This window comes from Netta rufina (assembly GCF_964035555.1).
Source record: "Netta rufina genome assembly, chromosome: W".
NCBI lineage: Eukaryota > Metazoa > Chordata > Aves > Anseriformes > Anatidae > Netta > Netta rufina.
Genome location: NC_140139.1, coordinates 2,906,472 through 2,927,242, shown reverse-complemented (window position 1 = coordinate 2,927,242; position 20,771 = coordinate 2,906,472). Strand labels below are relative to the sequence as shown.

The following is a 20,771-nucleotide window of genomic DNA, read 5'->3' as shown; positions in this document are numbered from 1 at the left end:
ATTGTTGTACTTTCATCCCTAACAATACTGCTGCGGATGGCACGGTAACTAGAGCATTGCAAGGCTTACCACCCTTGCCAGTGAATTGGCAGAAAACTTAGGAACAGACACTTCCACCACCAGACGGTTGGAATCTTGGTTTGGTAAATGGAAAGGGATGGTAGTGTCTGTATTTATATCCTTGATCATAATAGCAGGAGTTTTACAGCCACTGGTTGTTGCACTATGCCCTGTGTAAGAGGACTAGTACAGTGGCTAATTGAAACTGCACTATTGAAACAAATGACCATGGAGCCACCACCTTACTCAGATAAGGTGATAATGAGATGGAAAGCAAAGAAAGTGAAGAAGAGGAAGATATCTACCAAATTACACCTTAGAGAAAAGTTTTGCAAAAATCAACAATTTTTAAAGAAGAAAAGGGGGGAATTGTGGGAATAAAAATGTTGTTTTTGCAGAGTTACATTGTTTGGAGGGAAGGAATGTGGTACTGAGATATGCTTACAGTGATAAGAAAGCTCAACAGACAACCTTGTAAAATGCAGACAACCAGACTCCTTGAACAATCAGGCAGAAATCACTGTGTAAGAAACATTACCACCTCAAAGAGTCTGTGAAGCACCGGATAGATTGTGAACCTGGATTACCCACTCAGTGGGGAAACAGGGGAGGGTCCTGTCATCAAAAAGTATATAAACTGTGTTTTGGAACTAGTAGATGCGCTCTCCTGCTTGTGGGGTGCCCGCCATTGCAATCGCGAATAAATTACTACTTCACTGAGATCCTTGCCTGAGCCTAAGTTATTGGCTACGGAGTGTTTCTCACACCATGGAGAACCCAGGTTGGAGCAGTTTGCTCCTGAGGGATGGACCCCGTGGTACAGACCCATATCTGGAGCAGTTCTTGAAGAGCTGCTGCCTGTGGGAAGCCCACGCTGGATCAGTTCAGCGAGGACTGCATCCTGTGGGAGGGACCCCACGCTGGAGCAGGGAAAGAGAGTGACTGATAAGGAGCGGCGGAGATGAAGTACTATAGACTGACTGCAACCCCCATTCCCCCACGCTGCTCAGGGGGAGGAGGTGGAAGAGGGCGGATGGGGGGAAGGTGTTTTGGGTTTCTTTACTTTGTTCCTCACTTCTCTAGCTTGTTAGTAAGATTTATTGCCTATTACTATCTCCCTACTCTTGAGTCTGTTTTGCCCGTCATGATAATTGTTGAGCGATCTACCTGTCCTTATCTCAACCCTTGAGCTCTTTGTGTCGTATTTTCTCCCCCTTTTCCTTTGAGGAGGGGGAGGGAGAAAGCAACCATGGTAGAACTCGGCTGCCCACCTGAGTAAAACCACCACACCTGCATGTACCTAGACCTCCCACTGAAACCCATCCTCTTGAATGACAGCCTCTGCTAGCAGGCTCCCTACAAACTCGAGCACAAAAACAAGTTGTGTGATCTTCTGATGTGGCTAACCGATAAAAACAGACGACAAAGCCCAGTATAAAATATACTTATTCCTTAAACTGCAAATGGCATTTCTAAGCACTTGAAATACCCTAGTTACCATACAGTTCTCAGATGCAGTGCTTTCTTTTTGGGACTAGCTCAAACTAACCGAGAATGTTGAAATTCAGACGTGCAGATAAGACCAGCTGTAGCTAATTCTCCCAGTACATCCCTAAAGCAATCATTCTGCTCATGGCTGTGCAAAGCTCTACTGGCCTTAGTTATCTGTAACGTAAGGCCACAATAAAATCATAAAATAGCATAGCCTGGAATCTCAGAGAGGATCAAGCCAGAGCCCCACAGAGCCAAGACTACTACGTCAAGCAGGTTGCTCAGAGCCTGGCCCTATCAAGCACTGAAGGTGGTCTCCAGAGCTGGACATTCCTGCTCACTCTGGGCCCTGCTCTAGGCTTTGCAGAAACCTTTTCCCTAACATCTACTGGGAATTTCTCTTGACTCAGCTTCTGCAGTTGTCTCTAGTCCTGTTCCTAGGCACAACCCTCAGAAGAACCCATTCATCTACACCTTTCCATCAGTCAGTTGCCAGAAAGCCTGCCCCTTCACCTTCCCTTCTCTAGCAAAAGGCCACTCTCCCAGCCCCTCTTCATTTATTTTGACCTCCAGCTATTCATCATTTTGCTGGCCTTGGCAGCAAACACTCTGCTGTGACCTGAAGAGCCCAAACAGGATTCATTTGGTGCCTCACAATCATCAAATAGAGGTGAATTTTTCACAAGGCAACTAACTTTATGAGGCATACAGCCACCTTACCTCATATCCCCGAGATTTCCTACTCTACAGAAGTAATGTGGCCAACTCCTGACAGACAAGTAACTCAAGCTGCCTTAGACTTGGGATACTCAAGGCTAGATACTGTAAAGGATTTAATTAAATAAATAAAACTGCTTAAAGATTTCAAGTTTCTCATTCAAAAAGCATTAATCACTTTCTCTTCATGTGGCATGAAATTTAGTGACACATTAAGTCCTCCCTGCTATGGATCAACAGCATTTTGGAATGAAAAGATACATCTAAGTCCAGCATAAGGTATCTAGAAGCAGATGGAAAACTAGCTGCTATCACATTGTACCATTTTCTCAGCAAACCTAAGCATTAGTGTTATCTCAGTGTCTGAGGAAGAATACTGGAAGCACATTTCTTCCACTACCTTCAGCAACAGCTCATCTCCTGAAACCAGAGTTCCTAACCCTTACATTCAATATACAAAATACCAAACCAGGAACTGCAACTCTGCTGCTCTCCAGGACTGTCACAGAAACAGATTTCAGTAGACAGAGTTGATTCAGGACAAGAACTGCGTGGCAGGATTCAGCTCACCTCTCGTTTGATGGGCTCTCCTTCACAATGGATCACTGTGTCCGGAGCCACTATGCAGTAGGGACTTGGATCTGTCTCCACCACTTTGAATTCCACTGCACGCATTCCTCCACGCACCAAGAAGATGTCACCTGTAAAATCCTACATTTCAGTAGTCTGCTGAGGTGATGTCTTCAAAATGTCGACTCTTGTACTACCAGCAGCCATAGAGGATAAGAAAGTAGGTTACACAAGCATATGCCACTGGCATTTTTAACACTGCTCTACATTTTAGACTCAAGAGTTGCATGTACTGTGACTACCAGAGCACTGTTTAGATCTGCAGCAGTTAAACTTTTCAAATTTCATCCAGAAACCAACAGCAAACGAGAAAAGAATACCTAAATACCAAACAAAGGCAATGAATCACATTTATTTTCCATTCAGTTCCAATTCAACTGTTCTAGAACGATTTTTTAATTTAAAAAAAAAATTAAAAATAATTCAAATGTAGTTTAGGAAAAAAAAAAGTTCAAACTGGTTTACAATTTGTGTTTGATCAGCTACCTAGTCACAAACTGAGGTCAAGCAACCACAGTCTTTTCAAATAGGGTCCAGGGGTAAGATGCTCAAGTTTTTCCTGTCTCCTTTAGAAACTAGCTATCGCTTTACAAAAGAGCTGCCTCCAGTGTAAAGCCCAGAGACAGTAAATAGTGCAACCACAAGTTAAAAGCTGACTGTTTCACTAGGGAAATTCTCTCTAGACACCATCTGCATATTGGTTTTGCTACTATTGCTCCAAAGAAGTGACTTTCGGAGTGGCTGTTCCAGTCTGCACATAGACATGCAAAGTGCAGCCTTGAATGTTCTACGTCTGTCTACTTTCTCAAAAAGGGGAAAAATTCTAGCACTAGAAGCAACCATGGAAGAGGCAAAAAGCCCTAACATAATAAAAACTTATTTGGAAGTGGTTATAATAAGTTGCTATTAGTCGTCTCCAGAAGCACAATAATATATATAATATTAACTATGACTCCTGGCTAAACTGGGCTACAGAAGCTGGAAAATTTCATTCAACTTGTGTTCATACTGTATTAGGAGCTATTTGTTCCAGCAGAAGTGCTAAAAGCTCAGCTCCAAAAGTGCATTTTGTTTTCTAAGCACTCTCCTAGTTATTAATTGAATTACTCTGAAGAAGTGAATTTAGTCAGGGTGCCAGCTGCTCTATCCAACCAATTGATGAACACACAGGCAAACACCCAATCCTGTCGAGTGGTAGCAAGTTAGGAGAAAATTTTGTTAAACTAAGTTCTACCTGAGACTTTTCTAACACACTCCCATCCAAGGTAGCAGGGAAAAAAAAAAAAAAAAAAAAAAAAAAAAGCAGAATGTTCATGCCGCTGTGCAAGCCAGTAGCAGATATTACCCTTTCTTCTGAAGATTAGGGAAAACTGAATCAGCACCAGCAAGATCTCACTTTGCAGATGCCAGTCTGATGCTTTGTAGTGATCTGTGCAAGTCCCCAGAAATTCTCTTTACTCAGTCTCAGGAGTAGACCACAATCAGCAGCATCAGGACTTCAATAACATGCACTATTACCTTTCCTGATGGGTCTGTATGCTTCCAGGAAGTATGGCTTGAGATAGACCTCAAACAGATTCCCCGTGATCCCTTCTACTGTGTCATCAATTGGCAGCACATGGATACGTTTGCCATATTTCACATCTGGGCAGGGCTGGATGCTGCAACAGAAGAAAACTCGTTAGCCACATCATCCTTGACTTATACCTGAGTCTGGAAATGCCAGTGATGTCTTCTCCCAGGCCAGTACAACCACCAGAAAGGACTCTCCAAATCCGTGCTCAGACTTCCCACCTGCCTAAGAACATTTCAATGCTGACAAGGTAAATACCATGCCCAGGGGAGAGCTAGTCTTCACAACACATGCCTTCCTTCACTGCTCTCAGCCCTATCCAGGCTGCTGGGGAGTTTCAGACTTTCTTCCTACCTCTGCTCTTCTTCCAGGATGCCCCTCACTATCCCCAGCAAATTCAGAAATTACTAGTGTAGCCAAAAGACCTAGAGAGTCAGAAGCTAATGTTATAAATGAAGTCTCAACTCAATCTGAATTTAGTAATAATTATAAAAGAAATATTTAAAAGTTATAAAAGGCAAGTAAACAGCGCTGGGTGTGCGGGGAGTCTACGCTCCACCAACATGCACACACAAACATCAAACATTCTAAATATACAGAACATTGCTTTACGTACTAAACCCGAGTATGCCTATACATACGTACAATCAGGAAAGGTAACAAACAATCCTTTAAGTTCCATGACTTAACCGTCTCCATTTTCCATTCCCTTTGAACAATATGTCTTGCTTTAAGTTGTCAAGCAACTCGGTCTTCAGGCCTTATGTATCCCGTTCTTCCCAGATCGAAGAAAAGCATATCCATCTCCTTTTCAAGGCCAATAGGGCCTGGGTCAAAAGGCACGTCCAGGTCACCAGGGGGCGTAACAGCAAAAGCCTTCGATGGCTGTAGCAGCAGAGGGGCCCATGGCGTAGCAGTCGGATCAGTAAAGGAGCCCACAGCTCCCTCACTGTCTGGCAAGCCACACGTGTCTGACTGTGGTCCCACAGGGCTCTTTAAGGCCTCAGAGACTGCTTGCCAGGTGCCGAGCAATCCCACCGCTACCTTGTCATTTTTAGTTGCAGAGTCTCACACCTTGACCTCAGTTTGGTTCCATGTTTCAGGCTCATAAACTGTCTGATTGTTAATAAGGAGAATAAGCTGTAAGGTTACCAGGACAGTCTTTGTTCCTAAGGACGTATGATTCCCCATAATGCACAACTGCTTACCAGTGAGGGGCAGTTGTGAACACCAGTAAATATCGACACCCCCCTTTTCTTGGAAGTTCAGAAAGGTCAATTTGCCACTGTTGCCCAGGCCCATGGCCTTTTCCACTTTGACACAGTTTTGGTTTGGGGGCATTTTGGGGGGTTAGTCTGGAGACAAAAATCACATTGTTAAGTTGTTTGAGTGATGGTAGCATATAAGTTCCTGGCAATATTTTTTCCAATTAGGTAGTTATACAAAGCGTCTATTCCCCAATGTGTTTTCCGGTGTTCTTTCTTTACCAGTGACCACAATAAATTGGAGGGGATGACTCGCTTCCCTTCCCTTCTTCGGTAATAGCCCATCCCTCTTGGTTATATTTTCCCTTCTGACTTTCAATTAATTTTCTATCCTTTTTGTTATATACAAGCTTACCTTCAAGAGAAATTTGCCTGTCTGGAATCAGGGCTCCCTCAGTTGCTACCTCACTTTCTGCTGCTTCTTTTGCCTCTCTGTTCGCCAGATCATTTCCTTCCTCCAATTCTGAGCTCACCTTCTGGTGTGCCTTAATGTGCATGATTGCTACCTTTTCAGGCAGCTGAACTGCTTCCAATAATCTCATTATTTAGTCCAGGTTCTATTATGTCTTTGCAAGTGGTAACTGCATACCCAGCATGTTGTTTTCCGCTGATGACATAGCTGCTCCCATATTTCCACATCATCACAAGGAGTGTCCTTCAGATCTGGATGGCTGGGGTAGGTCTCCAGGCAGTCATGGTGTACTGGCTCCCCTTGGTTTCTGCTGAACCTTTGTGGGGAAAGCCAGTGACTGCCTTTCACTTCCAGCACTGTGGACACTGTGTGAGACACTAGCACAGTTATTTTCTGGCCCAAGGTGAACTTGTGTGCTTCCTGGATATTTAGCACCACTGCTGCAACGGCTCTGAGGCATCCTGGCCATCAATACTGGGTCAAAGCACTGTTCTGTTCCAACTCTGTTTAAAACTTGCATTTTCTAGTGATAGGGAGATGGGTGGTACAGCCTCACCCCTCTCCTCTACAAAGTTTGTATGAAACATATTTTACATTTACAGATTATTCCAGGTATCATTCCAAGAAGAAAAATGCCAGAAACTAGGTTCCAATTTTCCCAGAACATGTAGGAGATTCCAGATTAGGAAGATGCTCAGGAGGAGGAGCTGTCAGTCTTCCCATACCCAAGCCTGCAAATTAGCATTTTTGTATTTCAGAAGCGCTAAGGCAGTTTCCCTCTACTGCTATCATAGAATGGAAACTGTTTTCTGTAACCCATGATGTATTCTACACAACAAAATTCCTGCAACACTTTTAAAACATTCCTAATTCTAAAATTACTTTTATAACAAAAACTAAAATATACATAACCTGACTATAAACTTCCTTTGGGGATTTTTAATCTTGGTATTTGACTGATTCATGTTTTTGTCGTTCATTCCTAGCAAGTTTCAAATTCTGTATGCCACAGGACAGCTTGTTGCTTGAGCTAGATACTGTGAGATCAATTATAATTGATCTCTTGCCAAGGTGATTGGCTCCGGGGCAGACACGTTCTGCAGCAGAGCGGAGGATCGGGACAGGCAGGGCTTTTATTCAGCATCGAAGCCACTCGAAGCAGCCGAGGGAGCCGCCAGGACCTGACAGCCCTCGCGAGGGAGGCTGATGAGGCATAGGTGCAGCCAGCAGTGCCCCCTCCCCGGCCGTTCAAAAGCTGCCTCTAGAGAGTGCGAGTGACCAGGGCAGGCAAACAGGGCATGCGCGCGGCACAGTGAGGGCCCCTCACCGCTCTCTTGCAGCGGTCTTTCCCATCCGTACTTGTAACCTGCTTGCAAGGAACCTGGCCATGGTATCAACTAGGCAGAAAGCCATGACCTCCACATCTCTTGCGGCCTCTCCAGCCAGTCACCGATGTGACTACTCAAATGGAGGGCTCAGGGAAACACACCGCCGTCCAGGTCTTGGGCTGCAGGGTGTGCCTGAGTCTCCTGTTGGTATATGACAGCAGCAGCGAGGGGTATGCCTGTGGGAGGTGTGCCCGAGTTGAAGAGCTGCTCAGCCAGGTAGTGGAGCTTCGGGAGGAGGTGAGCAGGCTCAGGAGCCTCAGGGATTCAGAGCAGGAAATTGACTGGTGGAGGTGTACTCTACCCTCTCTGAGACAGACTCAGGAGCCTGCCGCAGCACAGGTGCCTCCTGCTACGCAGAAGTCAAAAGTTCCCTCATCCCGCCAGGCAGTAAGAGGGGACCTAGGCCACGGGGGGAATGGAGGCAGGTTCCTGTTCAGGGTGGTAGGCGAGCCCTGTCCCTGCCCACCTCACCTTCCCATCTACCCTTATGTAACAGGTATGAGGCTCTAGAACACCATAGTCAGAACAATGATGTAGACAAAAGCCCATCCCAGTTGGAGAGGGTGCCTAAGGCAAGGCAACCTACCCCCTGCATTGCTACATCATCTATCAAGAAAGACAGAAGGGTTATTTCCATGGGGGACTTACTTTTGAAAGGGACAGAGGGCCCAATATGCCGACCGGACCCAATCCACAGGGAAGTCTGTTGTCTCCCCTGGGCTCGGGTGAGAGACTTCAATAAGAAAGTCAAGCACCTGGTACAGCCCACTGACTACTACCCGCTACTGGTCTTTCAGGCTGGTAATGACAAGGTAGGAATGAGAAGTCCGAGAGTGATCAAAAGTGACTTTAGGGCTTTGGGGCGACTACTTAAAGGATCAGGGGCACAGGTTGTGTTTGCCTCTGTCCTTCCGATAGGGGGGATTGATGCTGACAAGCAGGCTCACCACAATAACACGTGCTTTGGGACTGGTGCAACCGGCAGAACTTCGGGTTTTTTGATCATGGGAAGGTCTACGTGACGCCAGGCCTGCTGTCACCAGATGGGATGCGCCTCTCTCAGAGAGGGGTAAGGATTTTGACTCAGGAGTTGGCAGGGCTGCTGTATAGGGCTTTAAACTAGAGTCGAAGGGGGAAGGGGATAAAACCAGGCATGCCAGTAATGAGCTAAGGGATGGTGCGCTAGAATCAGAGGGACTGTGTGCCAGAGGAGTCCTTCGGTTGGCTCCACAAGGTGCTGTGCGTAGAGAAGTGCATTTGAAGTGCTTCTACACAAATGCTCACAGTATGAGGAATAAAATGGACAAGCTAGAAGTCTTGGCCCAGTTCCACATCATCGGCATAAGCAAAACTTGGCAGGATGAGTCCTGTGGCTGGTGTGCTGCAATAGATGGTTACAGGCTCTTCAGGAGGGACAGGCAGGGTAGGCAAGGTGGCAATGAATGCGAAGCATGGGCTGGACTGCATGGAACTTCAAGTTGGGGATGGCAAAGTTGAGAGCCTCTGGGTAAGGATTAAGGGATGAACAAATAAAGGGGATGTCATTGTGGGAGTCTATTACAGACCACATGGCCAGGACAACACCAATTAATTATTCTTTGCAGAACTAAGAGATGCCTCAAGATCAACTCCCCTTGTCCTTATGGGGAACTTCAACTTGCCAGACGTTAACTGGGATCACCACACGGCCGACATAAGCAAGTCCAGGAGGTTCATGAAGCACCTAGATGATAACTTCTTGGTGCAGGTGCTAATAGAGTGCCAACTAGGAAAGGTGCCCTCCTAGGTCTGCTGCTGGAAAACAGAGAGGGTCTTGTGGGAGACATGGCAATTGGTGGCCGTCTCAGTCATAGTGACCATGAAATGGTTGAGTTTAGGATTTATGGCGACAGAAGGAAAACTGCTACCAAAACTTCAGCCCTGGATATGAGGAAAGTAGACTTCAGGCTGCTCAGGGAACTAGTCAGCAAGGTCCCCTGGGAAACTGCTTTTGAAGGCATTGGTGTCCATCAAGGCTCATCAGTCTTTAAGCACTGCCTCCTAAAAGCACAGGATCAGGCAACTCCAAAATATCAGAAGTCAGACAGGCGGGGCAGAAGGCTGGCCTGGCTGACCAGGGATCTTCTACTGGAGCTTAGGCAAAAAAAGAAAGTGTACGGCTGCTGGAAGCAGGGTCAGGCGATGAGGAAGGAATACAGGGATGCTGTTTGTGTTTGTAGGGAGAAAATTCGTGGGGCCAAAGCCCAACTAGAGTTGAAGCTGGCCATGTCTGTGGGAGACAATAAAAAAGTTTTTTTTTTTAGAGATATTAACAGAAAAAGGAGGACCAAAGAAAACATAGGTCCGATACTTGATGGGGAAGGTCTCCTCACAGACAATGACATAGGCAAAGCAGAGACATTTAATGCCTTCTTCGCCTCTGTCTTCAACACTGATGATGGGCTTGGGGACCCTGGGTGCCCTGAGCTGGAGGACTATGACGGTGGGAATGACAAACTCCCAACCAATCCTGAACATGTGCGAGATTTGCTGCTCCACCTGGATCCATACAAGTCCATGGGTCCGGATGGGATTCATCCCAGGGTGCTTAAAGAGCTGGCTGATGTCATCGCGGGACCTCTCTCAATTATTTTTCAACGACCTTGGGAATCTGGAGAGGTCCCAGTAGACTGGAAGGTGGCAAATGTTGTGCCAATTTTCAAGAAGGGTAAGAAAGAAGATCCTAGCAATTACAGGCCTGTCAGTCTCATGTCAGTGCCTGGTAAAATTATGGAGAAGATGATTCTTGAAGTTATTGAAGCACACCTGGGGGACAATGCTGTCATTGGTCCCAGCCAACATGGGTTCATGAGGGGTAGGTCCTGCCTAACTAATTTGATTTCCTTTTATGATAAGATCACCCATCTAGTTGACCAAGGGAAACCAGCTGATGTGATCTTTTTGGACTTCAGCAAAGCTTTTGACATGGTTTCCCATAGGATCCTACTGGACAAAATGTCCAGTGTACAACTTAACAAAAACATCATACGATGGGTGAGCAATTGGCTGACGGGCAGGGCTCAAAGGGTTGTGGTAAATGGGGCCACATCTGGCTGGCAGATGGTCACTAGTGGGGTCCCTCAAGGCTCCATTTTAGGGCCAGTCCTCTTCAATGTCTTTATAAATGATTTGGATGTAGGACTAGAAGGTGTTCTGAGCAAATTTGCTGACTACACCAAACTTGGAGGAGTTGTGGACTCAGATGAGGGTGGAAAGGCCTTGCAGAGAGATCTGGACAGATTGGAGAGCTGGGCGATCACCAACTGCATGAAGTTTAATAAGAGCAAGTGCTGGGTCCTGCACCTGGGACGGGGCAACCCTGGCTATACATACAGACTGGGCGATGAGACGCTGGAGAGCAGCCCTGCAGAGAGGGATCTGGGGGTTGTGGTTGACAGCAAGTTGAATATGAGCCAGCAGTGTGCCCTGGCAGCCAGGAGGGCCAACCGTACCCTGGGATGCATCAAGCACGGCATGGCTAGTCGGTCGAGGGAGGTGATTGTCCTGCTCTACTCTGCGCTGGTGCAGCCTCACCTCGAGTACTGTGTGCAGTTCTGGGCATCACAGTACAAAAAGGACATTAAACTGTTGGAGAGTGTCCAGAGGAGGGCGACGAAGATGGTGAAGGGCCTAGAGGGGAAGACATATGAGGAGCGGCTGAGGTCACTGGGTCTGTTCAGCCTGGAGAAGAGGAGGCTGAGGGGGGACCTCATCGCGGTCTACAACTTCCTCGCGAGGGGGAGTGGAGAGGCAGGTGACCTATTCTCCATAAATACCAGTGATAGGACCCTCGGAAATGATGTTAAGCTGAGGTAGGGGAAATTTAGGCTGAACATCAGGAAGAGGTCCTTCACCACGAGGGTGGTTGCACACTGGAACAGGCTCCCCAGGGACATAGTCACTGCACCAAGCCTGTCTGAATTTAAGAAGTGATTGGACTGTGCACTTAGCCACATGGTCTGAACTTTTGGGTAGACCTGTGTGGTGCCAGGAGTTGGACTTGATGATCCTTATGAGTCCCTTCCAACTTGGGATATTCTTTGATTCTATAATATTGCTTAATGCTTTCCCCTGTTAATGGCATAGAAAATAGAAATTTAGACAAGAAAAACTTGTGAATTCATCTGACAATGTAAAGTTGGGAAGAAAACTGACAGCAGTGGAATATTTAAACTATTCAATTTGATGACAGGACCTGGGCCCATGAAAGTGCTGAAGAGACTTCAAGACTTTTTAGCATCATTCTTTAGTATTAACCCCAATATGTACACAGCCAGAAACACACCTAGAAGTTAACTGGAAGATCCCTGATGTAAGCTGTGCACTTGAAAATGTTTCTGAGGTTGCCTCTGGAAGATACTTCCTGCAGATCCTGTCTCTGCTACTGACTGAATGAATTCAGGGCCAGCGCACAAGTTATTTGGACAACTCAGGGACACGCAACAGTCAGCAAAGCAGTCCCCACCTGATCACATCACCCAGGCGCACTCTCAGGTTGTTGCGAACAACCCTGTTCATGCGAATCTTCTCATCTGAGCAGGTATCATCTGACAGAACAATGCAGACTGCTTCTCTCCTCTTCTTTCCTTTTAGCAGAACAGTATCTCCTCTGAACAGTTGCAATTCATCCATTTTTGCCTGCAAACAGGAACAACATTAGAGCAAGCTTTTGAAAAACAAGAATTCAAGCTTGTGAAGGAGAGTTACTCGACTTTGGAGAATTACACGTTGGAAGACATGAACTAAATCCACAAAGACACAGGATCCCACTACCCTGGTCATGAGCTAATCCTGAAGCCAGACTAAGGGCTTAAGCTTCACAGAACCTTAAAAGTTCAGCATATTTAAAACAATCAAAATATGTTTTAGCATAGAAGAGCGCTCAAAAACAAGACAACCCGCCTCCCTCACCTGTAACAGCTGCAGCTTCTTATACAAATAGATTCATATAGCAAAGTTAAATTTCAAATTAATATACAGCAACAGCTTGCATATTACCCAGATTAAATGCTTTGATTTTCACTGATGACGCACCTGGGACAGCGACACAACACTGTTGTCTTCATTGATGGCTTCATCAACAATTAACCGATTGGGCCTGTTCTTCTGCTTCAGAATAGCAGTTGATAAGTCTTCCCCAGTTCTAAAGCAGATGAAAACAGAAGTTATGAGTCTAAGCAATACCACTCCTCCCTCTCCAGCTACCCCCCTGCTTTGGTCTCCATTAACTATAGGTTTTTGATGTCACATCTTTTAAAAACCATACTTGTTTGTAAGACAAACAAGAATATTCTTTCTAGGTACCCACTCCAGGTGTTCAAACCAGAATGCTTTCTGTGAGTAAATATTAACTACCTTACCAGCCTCAAATGAAAATAGCTGTGAAGTCATCTGTGAAAAGAAGTGGTCAGTGAGATGTTGCTGACTGTAAGATGTTTTGCCTAAAAGAATTAGTCAGACTCATCTGCAATCATATGTAACCACTGCAACTGAAACGAAAGTTTAAGTCTATTTGGTGACAAATCCCAGATAAATAGGGGAATTAAAGCACAATGTTGCAGCTCCCCTGACAGGAAGAGCTCTAAGAGTTTAACCTGTCAAGGGCTATTAGTTAAACCCAGCAGAAATATCCAAGTGCTCATTAAAAATGTGATTTTAATTATATTTAGTTTATATATATATATATATATATATATATATATATATATATATATACAGAGAGAGAGAGAGAGAGAGAGAGATTTTATTATTATTTTTTTAAGGATATAAGCATCTTTCTGCAACATCTTCATAGGAGTCACTGCAGCTCTAGCCCACTATACCACAAGAATTATGACAGATAATTCGTTTGTCTTGACAAAAGTCAAGCAAAACAAACAGCAAGGAAAGGGAAGAAAGGCAGATTAAATCACTTCCTTCAAAATCTAATACAGCAAATTATTCACTTCATAAAGAAAAATAAAACATGAATTTGAACCAAGAAGATCTTGGAAGTTGTACATTAGCCAATCAAAACAGCAAGAGACCATTGGAACTTCCCTTGATAGGCATCTGACTACTTTTTCAAAGTAGTCCAGAAATGCCATAGGTCATAACAGAAAGTGATGCAGACTTGTGCTTGACCTAAACAAGACAAAACGAACAAACAAAGAATACCTGTCTCTGTCCTAAGCAAGTGTGGTGGTTCTGCTCGAGTGGGCAGCCGAGCTCCACCACAGCCGCTCTCTCACTCCCCCTCCTCAAAGAGGAACGGGGAGAAAATACGATGAAAAGGGCTCAAGGGTTGAGATAAGGACGAGAAGGACGAGAAGATCACGCAGTAATTATTGTAACGGGCAAAACAGACTCGGCATAGGGAGACAGTAAGATTTATTGCTTATTACTAACAAGCGAGAGAAGTGAGAAACAAAGGAAAGAAACCAAAAGCACCTTCCCCCCCCCATCCACCCTCTTCCACCTCCTCCCCCTGAGCGGCGCAGGGGAACGGGGGAATGGGGGTTATGGTCAGTCTACAGCACTTCTTCTCTGCCGCTCCTTCTCGGTCACTCTCGTCCCCTGTGCTGTGGGGTCCCACCCACGGGATGCAGTCCTTGATGAACTGATCCGGCGTGGGCTTCCCACAGGCAGCAGCTCTTCCAGAACTGCTCCAGATATGGGTCCGTACCACGGGGTCCATCCCTCAGGAGCAAACTGCTCCAACCTGGATCCCCTACGGGCAGCAGCTCCTGCCAGATCACCTGCTCCTGCGTGGGCTCCTCTCCACGGGCTACAGGTCCGGCCCGGAATCTGCTCTGGCAGGGGTCTTCCACAGGCGGCAGCCTCTGTCGGTGCAGGGCCACCGTGGTCTCCTCCACGGAACCCTGCTCCACCGTGGTACTCCATGGGCTGCAGGGGGACATCCTGCTTCACCATGGTCCTCACCACAGGCCGCAGGGGACTTCTGCTCCGGCGCCTGGAGCACCTCTCCCCCTCCTTCTCCACTGACCTTGGCGCCTGCAAGGCTGTTCCTCACTCCTCTCACTCTCCCAGCTGCTGTGTGGCACAGCGTTTTTTTTTTTTCCCTGTCTTAAATATGCTCTCACAGAGGCGCAAAACAACATCGCTTATTGGCTCGGCTCTGGTCAGCAGTGGGGCCCTTACCAAACATGGGGCAGCTTCTAGATCTTTCTCACAGAAACCACCCCTATGGCTCCCTGCTACCAAAACCTTGCCACGTAAACCCACTACAGCAAGCACCAGCAGATAGCAGGAAGCTCTGAGGACAGCCGTGTTGGCTGCACGCTTTGTTTAGCTCTTTGAGAGACAAAATGACCAGAAGAAATCAAACCCTGAATGGAAGTGGCAGAGCAAGCAGCTACACAGCATGAACACAGCATGTTGCAGCAGAGCTTTGCTTAGCGTGTTCACTGCATCTTTAGAGGTATATCATAGGTGTGACATACCTCCAGCATGACGTTACCTGAGGTACTTCTAACACCCTTGAGACAGACTGTGCAGTATTGATTCCTCTCTCTGAAGCTTCAAAAAAAAATGGGGGAACAATACAAGCCTATGAGAGCAGCCAGCTTGTTTCCAAAAGGTTTTAAAGCCTTGCATAAGCTCTAGTAGCATAAGAAACATATTGCAAATGAGGGCAGCATTATTTTAAGCAAACGAAACAAGGAGTTGTAAAACATGTCTTTCCAGGACTGCCAACACTGGCCAAGTTGCCTTTTTTCACTGTCTTCATTAAGAGTGCAATAGCTAAGAAATTAACATCTTCAATGAGCATGAAGTGTTACAGATCCACTCGCAAGATCTAAAGAGAGAGAAGGAAGTCTGCTGTACACATCCAGGAAGAAGCTCACAAATTCTATCTTCAAGCTAAAACATGGTCCTAGGAGAGTCCTAAAAGGGCTTGGATTTCCAGGAAAAACTAACAGAGCACTAAGAAAACTAAAACAAATAAACTGTCAGGTCAGATAGCATCTTGTAGTTAAAACAGCAGGCAGAAATAACAAACTACTTGTAAGGACCTTGCATCAGCTCCTGGACGCTGGAAATTAATTTAGCAGGTGCATTTAAAAACTTGAACAAGGGGACACTAGCAAGCAACAATACTTGTGTTTAGTTCAAAGGCTAAATTAAATTCATACCCCTCCACACACGAGATGTGGATCCAAAGAGCTTCTGATAAGAAACCATTGCCAAGAGTTTGGCTGCATAAACTGACACTGAAAGTGAGTAGCTCTCCCTCAGGACACAGAATTGGAGGGGGGGAAAAAAAAGTTCAGCAATCTTCCAGTACACAGCAAGAGGTACATTTAGTTCTGCTGAACATGAAAACAAAATTTTAGTACTGAAGAACTGAATCTGCAGTTCCCTAAGTAAGAAGGGCTGGATTAATGCTATCTGTACATTACTGCACTTAAAGCCATCGAAAAACTTGGAGGCATTAAGAAATGAATAAAGGTATCCAGGAAACAGCACACATATCTAAATGCTTGGGATCAGCTTCAGTTTTCTGACCCAAGAATCGTGCAGACAAAGAACCAAAGGTGTTAAGAAATTACATGGCAGCTACACAGGCAAGTGATGTTGTTTCTCCTACAGACAAGTGTAAGGACTTTGACAGAGTCTTCCTGGAGCAGCTGAGAACATTACCATCACCATTTGCCCTTGTTGCATCTCTCCTGGGCATTCCTCATGTGATAACTGAAATGAAAGAGCAAAATATGTGCCCCTCAACCACACTCAGACAACATCTATACAGCAGGGAAGAAGAGTCTGAATTAAAAATACTAACCTAGAAAGCCTAAAGCACAGGTTGTGATCCTCTGGTAAACTTCAGCGAGGGGCCAAGACAGTGTGAGAAACTAAGTTGTATTTTTGCAATAGAGAACTAATTTTCTGTATTCCAAGGTAGTTGCATAGTCATAACAAGGAGAAATGCTAAGTAGATAAGTGGACAGTAGCTCCAAATAATATGGAGGAAGCTTGAGAAAAACAGGATGAGCAGTATGTGAACAGTAAAACAAAGATTACAGGTTCTCAAAGCATAAGAAAGGAGAAATTAAAGGGTTGAAGAAAAAAATTGTACACATATAGTATAGAGGAGCATCGAGTAGCTTGTGAACCTGTAGTACTCAGCCAATGAGGAAACAGGAGGAGAGGTGTTGGGTAATAGGGAATAAAAGGTTATGATTTGTTTACTAAAATGCACTCCTAATTGGCAGGACACCCGCCATTGCAATTGCGAATAAAATAGCTTCACAGAAGGTCCTGTCTGAAGAAAGTTATTGAGATTTTTTCCTCACAGCAGACAGCTAACCAAAGTAATTTTTAAAGCTCCCCAATGAGTTTTCTGTCAGAGAAACTTCAGCTTCTTTAGATCACCCTCCCCAACTCCTCCCTTGTGTCAGCTCCCTCACACACTTTTCTTCTCCCTCGCTTCTTTCATTGACTCAACAAAGAGACAAGCTGAACACAAAACATAGCTTTAGAATTGCTTGGGGATTAAAAGGAAATTCAAAACTTGTCCCTAGACAGAGGGCTGGAGTGAGGACATAATCCCCTTCACAGCAAATGGGCAAACTTGTACATAAAGCACAAGACATGAGTAAAATTGAAGCAAACATGTACTAGCCCTAAAGCTCCCCAAAAAGGGGTTCCCAGGTCTCATCCTTAGTCCCCTTTTCTTTCAGGGAAGCAGCCCAACAGACCCATTTAATACTGGGAAAGGGAGGGGGCCACTTTAACAGCTTTTAACATCTCAATGTCTTTTTGCGTCAGAGCACCCCTTGTTCAGCACACGGTAATGCCCAAAGGCTACATGTTACAGCAGACTATATGAAGAGAGAGCAAAAGATAATTACTGATGAGCAATTATTCTGAAAACAAGCACTAATCTCCAAAAATCCACACAAACTAGGAAACTACAATGTTCCTGCAAGTCTGTGGTAAATATATAGTGGAAAAGTCACTGACTCAAATCGATTTATGGTGGATAGTCGGCTGAATATGAGCCAGCAGTGTGCTCAGGTGGCCAAGAAGGCCAACAGCATCCTGGCTTGTATCAGGAACAGTGTGGCCAGCAGGGCTAGGGAGGTGATTGTCCCCCTGTACTCAGCTCTGGTGAGGCCGCACCTCGAGTACTGTGTTCAGTTTTGGGCCCCTCGCTACAAGAAGGACATGGAGATGCTTGAGCGGGTGCAGAGAAGGACGACGAAGCTGGTGAGGGGCCTGGAGAACAAGTCCTACGAGGAGCGGCTGAGGGAGCTGGGCTTGTTCAGCCTGGAGAAGAGGAGGCTCAGGGGTGACCTTATCGCTCTCTATAGGTACCTCAAGGGAGGCTGTAGCGAGGTGGGGGTTGGCCTGTTCTCCCACGTGCCTGGTGACAGGACAAGGGAGAATGGGCTTAAGTTGAGCCAGGGGAGTTTTAGGTTAGATGTTAGGAAGAACTTCTTCACTGAAAGGGTTGTGAGGCATTGGAACAGGCTGCCCAGGGAAGTGGTGGAGTCACCATCCCTGGAGGTCTTCAAAAGACGTTTAGATGTAGAGCTTAGGGATATGGTTTAGTGGGGACTGTTAGCGTTAGGTCAGAGGTTGGACTCGATGATCTTGAGGTCTCTTCCAACCTAGAAATTCTGTGATTCTGTGATTCCAGCTTCAGCAATAAAAGTGAAAACAATCACACCTTCTGGAGGCTGGTGGGCCTTTTAAATCAATGTCCTCATGAACCTTCTTTTGAGACAAACCCATCAGTAATTTCTTACAATCCTGACCCTGGAGCATCCATGTTACAGACTGAACTGCCTTCCCCAAGTAGGTATTATAAATCCATAATGCATTTTATCCGTTAAAGCAAATGGCTGACATTTCTGATGACTGAGGCCACATACTGGAACAGCACAGAGAAACCAAGCAGTGAGTTCATCCCCAAGCCTGAGATGCCAAGTTCCTAAATGCTGTGCCAGGCAGTTACGCACATAATAACAAGAATCTCTTCAGAAACAACGCTCTGGTGGCTCTTGCAATGAGACAGGGAACAAGATAAAGGATGGTGATTCCTAGGTCTTAGACAGCACAATTGTACGTTAACGACCCAAAGATAAGGGAACAGAAGACTGTAGGAGTAGACAATGGAACCAGCAAGAACTGGCTTGACTGCTGAAGTCTGTCAAAGACGGGAAGGGTCAGGAATTTAGAAGGCTTCTGGCCTTCATCAAAAGACCACCAGAGTACGCCAGAGGACCACCCAAGTACTCCATGGGAATAGGGGCGGGAACCTACATTGATGATTCTTCGGAGACCTGATGAATATGCAAGAGACTTACAGGAAATGAAATGAATATGCATTTGTCCCACTAATATAAGCACACTGCTAGTAACCCTTGGTGGGTGGGTGGGTGTATGCATGTGTGTGTGTTCGGCACAATCCCACACACACACCTGGCGCCGTAATAAAGAATATCTGATTAATAACTTTGGTTATTGAGTTTTCACTGCATCAGCAGTGCTAAAGCTCAGCTCAGCAAGATGGTTGCCAACAACACCACACCCAAAATTGCAGCTAAGATACAACTCTTGTCCAGTTGCAGAGTAACTTCTGTTGATTCCTACGTGGTGGTGACAGCTTTGCAGAAGTGGACCTTCTTTTAAAGGCACAATTCAGCTCAGCCAGCTGCAAAATGGGAATTTTAGCCTATCACTTCCATCAGAAGCTCTACCACGGTCACTGAATTCTTAGCATGTCTTGGTAGGACCAAGCAGGTCTGAACTTCAGGAGTTGCAAATGAAAAGGACAAGGTAAACAACAGGCACTAAAGGGATGAGGGGTGCCTCTGGGAGGGTAAGCAGGTCATTGAGGCATTGCCAGATTTGTGAAATTCTCTTCAGGTGCTATTTTTAACACTTCTCTGAGCCCAACGCACGTGGGACAGGAGTGGGGTGACTGCTGTCACTCAGCTCAGTGCTGAGGAGCGTGAAAGCCGATCTCGGGCCTGGAAGCAAAGCCAGGCCAAGGGGAAGGAGCCGCCAGCATGGGGCACCCCGCCTCGGCGCGGCCACAATATGTCTGCCTCCCCAACGCCTGATCCCTCACCGGCCAGGGGGCCAGTGGGCCAAGGCTGCGCCGGGCCAAGTGGCCCCGGGCCTGGGGGAAGGCCCCAGCCTCAGCACCCCGCCGAATGACTCGACACTTCCCGGCTGGGGGGGGGGGGAGGAAGGCGCGCGCGGGAGCCCCCTGCGGGCACACGCCCGGCCGGGAGCACGCGGGGAGCGGCCCCCCCCTCTCCCACCCAGTCCCACCTCCTCGGGGCCTGCATGACACAGCGGGATCGGGCAGCGGGGGCCCCGCCGCCGGGCCCCTCCGGCCGGGCACGGCGACATCACCGAGCCCCGGAGGGGAAGGCAGGGGAGGGGGAGGCTGAGCCCGTCACCTCAGGCCTAGGCCGCGGCCCGCACTTACTCGGATCCCGAGGCCATGACGCTGAGGGGGAGGGGGCGAGGGGGTCCTCGAAGCGGGGCAGCGGCGGGCGGAGACTACCGCGGCGGCGGCGAGTGGCGGTGGCTCTCAGAGCGCTCGGCGCTGCCTTAGCCTCAGAGCCGACTCATCGGAAGGGGGAGCTCCGCCCCGCGCCGCCTTGCCCGCCTAGCAACAGCGCGCGTTGGCCAATCGGAAATTCCGCCCGGGGGAGGCTCAGCCAATGGGAAAGGGGAAAAAAAAAGGGCGCTCGCCTCCTCTGCCCCGCCCCTCTCCTTTTTCCCCTCCCAATCGACACGAGCCAAGCGCGACGGCCGTCAGCCAATCGTAGTGCTTCCACTTTCATGGCTGATCTACCTGGCAACGCGAGCCGGGCGGCCAATGGTAAAAATCCACCAATAGGAAAATAGAGGTGGAAGACCCGTCCCGTCAACGACCAATAGAAGGCGCGGGAGGCAGCTGACTAACAGCTCGGGCAGCGGCACTGGCGTGCAGAGTGCGCCCGGGCTCCCCAACAGGGAGGGGCTAAGTCAGGTCCAGCCCTTCGCTTGGCCCCACAGGCAGCTTTAGAGTAGGTTTTCCCCCATTTTAAGGTTTTTTGGGGGGGGGTTCTGTGGAGGGTGAGCTCCCTCCAGTTGCCTCAGAGAATACCAGGCACTGCTGACACTTGTTGCTGGCCAGCCCCCCACCAGCCACACCCTTGGTTTCCTGCAGGTGCTTATGAATAAGTTAA

At 47.0% G+C, this 20,771-nt stretch overlaps 1 protein-coding gene across 1 annotated transcript in view; it reads right to left on the bottom strand.

Annotated features, from left to right (window-relative positions):
* The window catches only part of LOC311220884 (transitional endoplasmic reticulum ATPase-like), a 40,237-nt gene extending 20,064 nt beyond the window's left edge, over positions 1-20,173 (bottom strand). The window contains exons 1-5 of the mRNA XM_084304515.1: positions 20,024-20,173; positions 12,610-12,718; positions 12,041-12,213; positions 4,417-4,559; positions 2,839-2,969 (exon numbers count right to left, since the gene is read on the bottom strand). Coding sequence (XP_084160641.1) covers positions 2,839-2,969; positions 4,417-4,559; positions 12,041-12,213; positions 12,610-12,718; positions 20,024-20,040 — 573 coding nt within the window. The 5' untranslated portion in view covers positions 20,041-20,173. The remainder of the gene's footprint in view (positions 1-2,838; positions 2,970-4,416; positions 4,560-12,040; positions 12,214-12,609; positions 12,719-20,023) is intronic.
* Between the last annotated feature and the right edge of the window lie 598 nt (positions 20,174-20,771).